This window comes from Chrysemys picta, chromosome 1 (genome assembly GCF_011386835.1).
Source record: "Chrysemys picta bellii isolate R12L10 chromosome 1, ASM1138683v2, whole genome shotgun sequence".
NCBI lineage: Eukaryota > Metazoa > Chordata > Testudines > Emydidae > Chrysemys > Chrysemys picta.
Window position 1 is genome coordinate 348,893,093 of NC_088791.1, and position 11,326 is coordinate 348,904,418.

The 11,326-nt window shown below is 49.2% G+C and overlaps 1 protein-coding gene across 1 annotated transcript; it reads left to right on the top strand.

Annotated features, from left to right (window-relative positions):
* The first annotated feature begins 1,835 nt into the window (after positions 1-1,835).
* LOC101937726 (olfactory receptor 52K1-like) lies at positions 1,836-2,799 on the top strand. Its single transcript, XM_005314550.4, has one exon. The coding sequence runs from the start codon at positions 1,837-1,839 to the stop codon at positions 2,797-2,799; it is 963 nt and encodes a 320-aa protein (XP_005314607.2). The 5' UTR covers position 1,836.
* The last annotated feature ends 8,527 nt before the right edge of the window (positions 2,800-11,326 follow it).

An 11,326-nucleotide genomic window follows, 5' to 3' on the forward strand; every position in this document is an offset into this window, starting at 1 on the left:
CCTCCGTGCCCACATTCCTATTGGCAGATCTTTGTGGGTGCAAACAAAGGTGGGAAGCCCAAAGAGCTAATGATGGGATGGAGCCAGGAGCCACGTGTTAAAATTCCTCTACCAAATGTTTGGGAAGTTTGCGGTGATTTTGTACATTCTCTAGATATTGAGAATTATTGATCTTCAGATAGCACTCAGAATGTGCAAGGCACTGTACAAACACACACACACTCTCTCTCTCTCTCTCTCTCTGTCTCTCTCTCTCTCTCTCTCTCTCACACACACACACACACGGAGACAATACTCTCTCTCACACACACACACTCACACATGCACACAGAGATAAAGGAATACAAACCAAAATATGGACCATTTTTTCCTACCATTATATGCATCTGTTATGTTAAATAGATGCACATCAAATCTACCCGATGGTCCATTGTTCCTTGGCCGAGTTGGTCTTGAGGATGGCTATGAAGCAGGAATGGGGAACAGGCCGGTTCAGGGGGGCTGTTCTATACTAGGGAGGCAGCATGAGAGATGCAGACAGGTGGGTGCTCCATCCCTGGCAGAGTGGAGGGGAGAGGGGACAACACAAGAAGAGAACTGAGTGGATCAGTAAAGAGGTGGAGCTGTGAAGGGCCCTGAGGATGTAGACAAGGAGCTTGTGGAGGGATTTCGTGCTTTGGGTGTGCGAGAAGGGGCATGTGGACCAGAGTGGAGGAGGTTGCCGGAACCAAGGCTGGAGATGACGAGGGGCTGGAGATGCAGGAAAGTGTAGGTAGTAGGGTCGGATCTTAGGAACATGATGGAGAGTGACGTGACAGGACTTGGACACGCCCTGCACACGCAGGTCAGAGGGGTCAACGACATCTACCAGGTTGTAGCCCTGAGTGACTGCGAGGCTGGAGATGTTGTCAGCAGTGATAGAGATCGGGCAGAGGAGAGGGCTTGGTAACAAAGTCAATGAGTTCGCCCCCCTCCCCTCCCTACTCCCCAGCGTAAGAGAGGGTAGGCTGGGGTCAGGGGGCTTCCCTTGGAATTCAGTCCCTACTCAACCTTGGTCAGAAATACCCTAACCATGCTGCAAAGCCCATATCTACCACACCAACTTCTCACCTGGCCAAGTGTAGGAGTCATGGGGTGGTCGCTGTCTGAAGGAGGGAAGGGCTTTGCTAATTTCTAGACTATCTGGTTTCGGCTGATTTGCTTGATATGTTTTGTGGGCTGGGGCCAATCCGGGTTGATCTTGCACAAGTGCCTAACGCTCCAAAATAGCAAAATAAATAAATTGAAATCTGAAAGCTGCAGATGTAAATGGAGTATGAAGTTCATCGTGTCTCCCCCAAGCACTCAGGTACCATGGTGACAGCACTGAAAGAAACGCTCATGATAACACAAAAGGTAATGCAAATGTATGCAGGGAAAATCGGAAAGTCTTCTGAAGAAAAGAGTTGGCGACACAGATCTGATGTGTAGAGCCAACTCCAGACGTGACAGAACTGGATGCAGTTGTATCTTATTCACAGTTTGCACTATGAAGGCTTCAACTTCCAGTCACTAGAACTTGTTCTGCCTTTGCCTGCCAGATTAAAGAGCCCTCCGGTAGCTGATATCTTATCACTTTTTACTTACACTCTTGGTTCCAGGCTTTCCTTAATTTGAGCTCCTCGATATTTACCACCCAACCAATGTTTCTATCAGCTCCAGACCTTGTCATCCATTCCCAAAGGAGTTGCACCCCGTGAGCCAGATTGGAGTGCGGCATCTCATGTGTGTAGTGTCTGTTCACCCATCTTATACGTTTTATTGACAGGACAAACGTTGTTGGGAAACTTTCGGAGGATGCTTCTGCAGGGCAACCTGTCAGCTGCCAATGGCACAGGCTCTGATCCGTCCATGTTCTTCCTGATGGGAATCCCGGGGCTGGAAGCTCTGCACCCCTGGATCTCCATCCCCTTCTGCTCGATGTTCACCGTGGCCCTTCTAGGAAACTGCACCCTCTTGTATGTTATCAAGACAGAGCCCTCCCTACACAAGCCCATGTTCTATTTCCTCGCCATGCTGGCCGTCATCGACCTGGTTTTATCCACCACCACCGTGCCGAAAATACTGAGCATCTTCTGGTTTAATTCCAGGGAGATCAGCTTTAACGGCTGCCTGGTGCAGATGTTTTTCCTTCACTCGTTCTGCATCCTGGAGTCTGCTCTGCTGCTGGCCATGGCCTTCGACAGGTACGTGGCCATCTGCAACCCCCTGCGGTACGCCACCATCCTGACCAATTCAGTGATAGCAAAGATCGGGCTGGTGGCTTTGGCCCGGGGTCTTCTCCTAGTGCTCCCTCTGCCCTTCCTCCTCAGGAGGCTGCCCTACTGCGGGTCCCACGTCATCTCCCATTGCTACTGTGAGCACATGGCCGTGGTCAATCTGGCTTGTGCCAACACTAGGTTCAATAACGTCTATGGGATCATCGTAACTGTCTTCATCGTGGGGCTGGATCTGATGTTCATCTCCCTATCGTATGTCAAGATCCTAAGGGCTGTCTTAAGCCTGGCATCCAAGGAAGAGCAGCTCAAGGCTTTCAGCACCTGTGGCTCCCATCTTTGCGCCATCTTAGTATTCTACATCCCCGTGGTCCTCACCTCAACAGTACACAGGTTCGGGCGCCATGTCGCCCCGTACGTACACATCCTGCTGGCCAATTTCTACCTCCTTTTTCCTCCCATGATGAACCCCATCGTGTACGGTGTGAAAACCAAACAGATTCGTGACCGGGTGCTTCTCCTGTTCCGAGGGAAGAGCTTCTAGGCTGACCAGGAGGAGGCTGCTGAGTGATCAGGAAGCAGAGGACGCAGAAGAGGTTTTCTGAGTAACGTAGACAGCATGTATTGGGGGCTTTGTGTACGCTGGGATGGGAACTCCACCTCCGACTCACAGGGAGCAATACACTGACCCCTATACGAGCTTAGCACTGCTGGCTGGAAGGTGATCTTGGCCATGACCTTGTCCTCACTTTGCCACGTGTGTGGAGTGTGGAGGAGTGTGAAGGCTCCTTGCAACTTCTTTGCTGGAACATCTGGCCTTTATTACTGACACACCCAGCCACAGCCATGGACATGCATGCTGCAGGAACAAATGCTGTGTCTGCCCCAGAAGTTCAGTCACCTCTGAGATGCAGCAATACACCTGGGGCCATTTAGGCACCAGACTAAGTGTTGAGTGCTGGGCTTTTCTGTCCCAAACGTGCCACCATGGAAGCTGCTTGGTGCCAACTGGGGAAATCTGGCCTTAGTTGTGGTGTCTGAACATTTGAGAGTCTGTCCCCAGTGGTTTAACCCTACCACACAGCAGCACAATGCACCAGGTCAAGAGAGGGGGGCGAGGAAAGGTGTGTCTGCCTCAAAGAGCACTTTGAAACTCCCCAAATCCTTACCAGAGTGATCTCAGGCACAACGTGTTCAAAGTTCACGTTCTGATACTGACCATAAATAAATGAAATAGAGTATTGTTTCCGTGTGTGTGTGTTTGTGTTAATAAAATACTCGGGAGAAAGTCTTGCTCTGCTCTGCTATCACCTTTGTTCCTGTTGCCTAATATAAGCTGGACAGCATATAGATATATATCACATTGATAATATGTACTTTCTGCACCATATCTATATACTAGTTGTATGCATTAAGTACCAATAACATTAGCCACAAATATTGTAATAAAAGAACTAGAGAAGTTAAAAAAAGAACTAGATACGTTCATGGAGGATAGGTCCATCATTGGCTATTAGCCAGGCTGGGCAGGGATGGTGTCCCTAGCTTCTGTTTGCTAGAAGCTGGGAATGGGTGACAGGGAATGGATCACTTAATGATTCCTTGTTCTGTTCATTCCCTTTGGGGCACCTGACATTGGTTGCTGTCAGAAGACAGGATACTGGGATAAATGGAGCATTGGCCTGAGTCAGCATGGCTGTTCTTATGTTCTTAACAGTGATCCTGCCTGATATTGGTTATTTGGGCTCTTGAGTATATTTCATGACACAATAATGAACCAAAGTGTGGTCAAATGATACAATTTATCGAGAATTCCAGATAGTTTAAATCACCACCCATAGATATCGCTGTAGAGATCCCATGGCCCATTTTCCCTGGAAAACTTGAACATTTGAGAGTCTGTCCCCAGTGGTTTAACCCTGCCACACAGCAGCACAATGCACCAGGTCGAGGGAGGGGGGTGAGGAAGGTGCATCTGCTTCAAAGTGCACTTTGATACTCCCCAAATCCTTACCAGAGTGATCTCTGGTCTTAGTCTCTAGGCTTGTTTGTCAGCCTGAGATAGAATTTTGGGGTTGACTTTTTGATACTCATATCTTATACTAGTATGTATGAAGAACAATGAACAAAGACACCGTGTGTTGCATTTCCCACAACCAGATGGGGCTTTTAGTACAATGGGAAAAGATAAGGGATACAACTAAAGGGTTACTGGGCATGGTGGGAATGTCATATATGAGCGCACAGTTGAAGACTGCCTCAACTCTTTATCTCAAGGCAAGGTCACGGAAGCAGTTAGGAGGGGAAAGAGAGGTGGCGGGGGGGGGGGAGGGGAAGGGGAGAAGCATAAGAAACACTAAAAGCCAAAGAATCACAACCTCACTCCTTACCCCTCCCATGGGGTAGAAAAGAGTTCGGATGAGGACCGCAGACTCACAACCCTCCAAAACGGAACATGACCATAAGTTGTAGGGGGTGTGACTAGGGGCATGAACTGCAAGTATATTTGGGCCTGCTAAGGAGGAGCAGGGGGGAATGGGGAATAGGGAATGGGGAATGGAAGCAGGGAATGGGGAAGAACAGAACACTGGAAAACAGACTCTGCCGGCATGTAGACTTATGGATATGTTTGCTTGGAACTAACCCCCATAAACACCAAATTACCTGCACTTTGGACTTCTGGTCTTCTGCTTTCTGTCTGTGTGACAAGAACCAGGGGAGGGGGTGAAGGGAAAGCCCTCTAACATTAGGCACAAAGTGTTCAGAGTTCACTGTCTGATACTGGCAATAAATAAATGAAACAGAGTATTGTCTCCGTGTGTGTGTGTGTGTTAATAAAATACTCAGGAAAAAGTCTTGCTCTACTTTGCTATCACCTTTGTTCCTGTTGCCTAATATATACTGGATAGCATATAGATATGTATCACATTCATAATATGGATTATAGGCACCATATAGATACTAGTATGCATATAGTAACTGGGGGAGGACACCATCAGTATAAGGTGACGGGACGGCTCTTTGGAGACTGGTATCATACCGAACCTTTTTCCTGCACCATATTAATAAACCTACTTGACATTTGTTATTTGGGCTCTTGAGTATATTTCATAACAAAATAATGAACCAAAGTGTGGTCAAACGATGCAATTTATCAACAATTCCAGATAGTTTGAATCTCCACCCATAGATATCACTGCAGAGATCCTACGGCCCATTTTCCCCGGAAAACTTCTGATTTCTGGCACCTTGTGGGATAGCATAAAGAGAAATGGTCCCTCGGCCTCCACGACATAGCTCTGCCATGGCTCCCCACCCCTGCCTGAGGCCCTTTCCCCATAGTGCAGGGGGCATGGGCGGAGTTTGGAGGACTATGGGGGGCGCTGCCCCCCAAACTGGATATGTTGCTAGTGGGGGGCACAATTTAAAGGTTCAGCCCCCCCCGAACAGCGTGAGTCACAGCCCCCACCCTGGGCAGGTCCCTTCCAGCCGCAAGGCACCCGACACTGCCATGTACACCTGGGAAGGGGACAGTGATGAAAAGTCATGTATCAGGAGCTGGCCACCAGCCCCGCTGCTGGTGGGGTGGTGTCCGGAGTAGCCCAGCGTCTCCGGCAGGTGGCAGAGGACAAAGTGGAGCTGCCGGGGGTGGGCGAGGAGAAGGGGCTGACCCCGAGTGGAGGTGGCTGCCAGGTGGCTGGAGGGTTCATGGCTGTTCCTGCTCCGAGCCGCCGCACCCCATGATTCATGGCTGTTGGGCCCCCTGGAGTATCGGCCCTGCTGCCCCCCAGGGACTGCGGCTGGGCGGTGCCACTCTGTTCCCATCTGGACAATATTGTGATCCGGACCAACATTGATAATAGCCGGGCCACGCACGAGTGTGTCCCTCTACCCAGCACTGGTGGCCTCCAAGCCCTTCCTTTGTTTCCGGGTGGGGGGTTGCCTGTGAGGTGCACCAGTTTACGAGGTGGTGCCTGCGGCAGGGCTGCCGGGTGATGGCAGGGTTTTTGCCGGGTGTCCGTTTTTTGACCAGAACGTCCGGTTGAAGAGGAAAACTGTCAGCTGACCAGACGCTAGAACTCCAGTTACCTGTGTAAGCAGGGTCTGAATGAATGCTCCCCTGACAGCTAGTTGGGAGGAGGAGAGACTTTGGGTGTGTTTATGTAAATACAGTTTGCTCCTGCTCTGCTTAGATATTGAGCAGATAGAGCGGTGTCAAAGTCGTACATTTTGGCTGGTGTTGGGTACAAATCACTTTAGCTGAATGCAGCGGTAGTGAAATGCTGTTACCAAAATTATAGGAATACATGGAAGCAGGACGGTGCTTAACCTCTCCCAAAGGAGTGGGGGGTCACCCTCACATGAAAGAACTTCATTAAGCCAGGGGATCGATTGCCAGAGCCCTATGACAGTACGGGTGAGGAAGAACAGCTATCCTATTCTGGGACTCTCCCTAGAATGCCTGAGAGTGGTTTGATCTGTTCCTCCCCACTGTTGAACAAAAGAGCTAAACAGGTTTTATGGGGAGTCTCTTTTGGTATTTTAGGTGCTCCTTCACTAAGAGCTGAAATCACTTGAAATGGGTCTGCTGTAGAAAAGAACCTTTGTGGTTGTGTGAAATGAGGAATAGTTTGCAATCAAATCATTAAAGACTAACAAATTCATTCACAGGGAGCAGAATTCAGGTTCTGTTTTCATTGGCATTTCTTGAACTTGGAGTACTTCACATTCTCATAAGGTCTTTTTTTCCATGTTATTAAATAGCTCATTCATAAAGAGCCAAATTCTGCCCAGTTACACTGCTGTAAATCCAGAGTAGCTCTGCGTTAATCAGTGGGACCATTTTATATTTACACCAGCGTGACTGAGAACAGGATTTGGCCCAAAGTTTCCCAGTGCATTTTAAAATGATGCATTAACAGGGCCCCTGATTAAATCCGTACTGCCCCAACTCACCTGGATCCGGCTGTATCTTCTTCACCCTCAGTGAATGCTACAGTCACACCCAGTCTGCGTGATTCTCCAGTCTGCCAGGACAACCCACGTGGGACTATTTATACCTCTTAAAGAAATCCTCTTTACTCCCCCAGCTGGGAATTCAGAGCCTTTCTTCATCACAGAGGAAAATCTGCTATCAGACGTAGGGAATAGCCACAAATAGTAACAGTAAATTAATCCATTCCTATATTATAGGCCCTTGGCTTGATAGCTACATCTCTATTCAATAGTATGGGATTGATCTTCAAGAGAGGACGTGCAGGGTGTGTGTGTGTGTGTGTGTGTGCGTGCGTGTGCACGCCTAGTTTAAATGTGCAAATACCCCAAAAGGCATGTCTGCATGAGGGGACCTGAACAACTGAGGGGGTGCATGTGCAGAAGTGTCTATGACATTTGAAGACTTGTCCCTGCATGTTCAGGGCTCTGTTTAGGTTCGAATCTGAAGTCATCAGTGCCCTGTCTGGTTAAGAGGGTGTTACCCAGGGGTTTCAGAACCCAAAACAGTGGTGACTTAACTGCTTCACTCCAGACGGTGTCCGGAATAAATCAGTGGGAACACAGCGCTTCCGGCTGATGAAAGATTGATACAAGTAAGCGTGCTTTTATGAACGTTTTGAAAAGCCAAGGGAACTCCACCCCACTGAATTGTTTTTTGTTTTCACTGCTCCTCATCCGTTTTGAGGTCCAGCTAGAAAAGGAAGCGGAAGAGCTGAAATCTCACCAGAATGGCTGCCTTGCCATATTGGCAGGTGGACTGTGGTCAGGAAGTGCCAGCATTGCGGTGAAACTGCCCCTTCTTAGGTTATGTCTACACCGCAAACCCGCCTCTCCCACGGAGCAAGTCTTAGAGTCTGGGTGAACTTACTCGGGCTCACGGTACAGGGCTAAAGACAGCAGTGTAGCCATTTCTCCTCGGGCTGGAACCTGGGCTCTGAAAGCTGGTGAACGGGGAAGGCCTGGAGCCCGGACTTCACCCTGAGCGGGAACATCTTCACTTCTCTTTTGTGTGCCGCAGCCTGAATCCCGCGAGCCGGAGTCAATTGACCTGGGCTCTGAGATGCTGCCATGGTTTGGGTTTTTTTTCAGTGTAGACCTAGTTATACTCAAGAGGATACACTCGTGCCGAATGTCTCCCCATTGGTCTGCGTTGTTCACAGGGTTACTGAATGCCTCAGGGGAGTGTGGGGCTGAATGAAGTGAGATTTTGTCTCCTCAGCAAGTTTACCGCACCCGGGAACTGAAACACCGACACAGATGGGAAACTCTGTAGGGCACCTTTTCCTTACACGTGTGTACAGCACCTGGCACAATGGGGCTCGGTTTCCAGGCTGAGGCCTCTCAGCACTATCCCAATGCAAACTAAAAATAATAACCTAAGGCGGCCGGCTGCGGAGTAAATATCTGTGAGGCTGTATTGCCTTTTCGCACTCCTAAGGCGTCTCCCAGTGAGTGGCGTTCAGTAGCTAGCTTGTATTCGTAGTGACTGCGGACTGTTAAATATTCAACCAGAAAGCAGGTGAAGTTGACTTGTCTGGCCAGGGTGACCCTCTTGCGTAGCCGGTGAAGGTACTCTGGGCACTAATGGACTCCCCGGGGTGGATACAGCCTCCTAAGGGAAGTAGTGGAGGGTTCATTGCTTGGGTTGTTTAAAACGAGACTGGGCCGAGCAGTGGGGAATGTACCGTAGTGATCAGTTCTGCAGTGGCTGAGGGATCTTGGTCTAGGAGGGACCGAAAATGGCTTTTCTATCTCTCATTCCCACGACGCAGGAACAGTTTCTTTTCTCCCAAGTCTGAAGAGAAAGAGTTAACTCTGTCTGCCAGCGATGGGTGGGGAGGACAAAGTGGAAGCAGAGATTCCCAGCTGAACTGCGAGACCCCCCTGCAGGGAGGAGGCGAGTTCTCTCACCGTGGCTATAAATCCACCAAATGCAGGCAGCTGTGGGTGAGCGTGTGGAGCTCACACAGCCCGTGAGGCAGAGCGAGGCCCTAGGAAAGGAAGGGAGTACTGCAGGATTCTGGTGAGTTCGCCCATGGAATCCGATTCATGTGGGCAAAGGAATTGTGCAGTTCTGTAGCCAGAGACGGGTCTGAAGCAGAACCTCAGATCCAAACACACCCACATTCTGGGCAAGTTCAACACCTGATCCAAATTCTGCTGCTGTATATTTGAATTTCCTGTTTCATCTGCGGATTCGTATTGTGCCCCACCTGATCACACTTGGGTGCCTAGCGCTAGGCAGCGATGGTCTATATTTAGAATGAATGATCTGGTTTTCACCTAAACGAGTGATCTGGTTTTCAATGGGAGCTGATGGGTGTTCAGCACCTCCTAAGAATCAAGCTCTGTGCCCAAGCGTGGATGAAGGCCAATACTTTCAACACCCAAGACTGAGGATGTGGTGCTGAGTGGCTCTTTAGACGTTTCACAGGCAGATGACCTCTCTTGACTTCAGCATTGGTCCTAATTCCTTTCTGTTAAGGTGCCTGGATTCTGCAAGGGGTTGTGGAATGCAGTTTATGTGCAAGAGACTATGTGTATTACGTTTGAGTCTTGCTTTTAAAAGAAAACTGGCCTTCCTAGCTGAAGGCATAATTTGCACCTGGAAATAACTGTCCCCACAAATCAGGTGTGTAGCAGCCTCCGTGCCCACATTCCTGCTGGCAGATCCTTGTGGGTGCAAACAAAGGTGGAAATCCCTAAGAACTAATGATGGGATGGAGCCAGGATCCATGTGTTAAAATTTGTCCACCAAATGATTGGCAAGTTTGGGGGGATTTTGTACATTCTCTAGATACTGAAAATTATTGTCCTTCAGATAGCACTCAGAATGTGCAAGGCACTGTACACACACACACACACATGCACACACAGATACTTTTCTTTATTAACATTAAGCTCTCTGTAACATACGGAGGGGGAGATAAAGGAATTCAAACCAAAATATGGACCATTTTTTTCCTGCCATGATATGCATCTGTTATGTTAAATAGATGCACATCAAATCTACCTGATGGTCCATTGTTCCTTGGCCGAGTGGGTCTTGAGGATGGCTACGAAGCAGGAATGGGGAACGGGCCGGTTCAGGGGGGCGGTTCTATACTAGGGATGCAGCATGGGAGACGCAGATAGGTGGGTGCTCCATCCCTGGCAGAGTGGAGGGGAGAGGGGACAACACGAGAAGAGAACTGAGTGGATCAGTAAGGAAGTGGAGCTGTGAAGGGCGCTGAGGATGAGGACAAGGAGCCTGTGGAGGGATTTCGGTCTTTGGGTGTGCGAGAAGGGGCATGTGGACAAGAGTGGAGGAGGTTGCCGGAACCAAGGCTGGAGATGATGAGGGGCTGGAGATGGAGGAGAGTTTTTGTTTTGTAGATAGAAGGGTCGGATCTTAGGAACATGATGGAGAGTGACGTGACAGGACATGGATACGCCCTGCACATGCAGGTCAGAGGGGTCAAAGATGTCTACCAGGTTGTAGCCCTGAGTGACTGCGAGGCTGGGGGTGTTGTCAGCAGTGCTAAAGATCGGGCAGAGGAGAGGGCTTGGTAACAAAGGCAATGAGTTCACCCCCCCTCCCCTCCCTATTCCCCAGCATAAGAGAGGGTAGGCTGGGGTCAGGGGGCTTCCCTTGGAATTCAGTCCCTATTCAACCTTGGTCAGGAATACCCTAACCATGCTGCAAAGCCCATATCTACCGTCCTAACTTCTCACCTGGCCAAGTATAGGACTCATGGGGTGGTCGCTCTCTGAGGGAGGGAAGGGCTTTGCTAATTTCTAGACTATCTGGTTTCGGCTGATTTGCTTGATATGTTTTTGGGCTGGGGCCAATCTGGGTTAATCTCACACAAGTGCCTAATGCTCCAAAATAGCAAAATAAATCATTTGAAATCTGAAAGCTGCAGATGAAAATGGAGTATGAAGTTCATCGTGTCTCCCCCAAGCACTCAGGTACCATGGTGACAGCACTGAAAGAAACGCTCATGATAACATAAAAGGTAATGCAAAGGCATGTAGGGAAAATTGGAAAGGGTTGGTGTCACAGATCTGATGTGTAGAGCCAACTCCAGACGTGA

What these genes read in the sequence shown, in the direction of transcription:
- LOC101937726 (XM_005314550.4), top strand. Translation starts at nt 1,837, where the DNA reads ATGCTTCTGCAGGGCAACCTGTCAGCTGCCAATGGCACAGGCTCTGAT.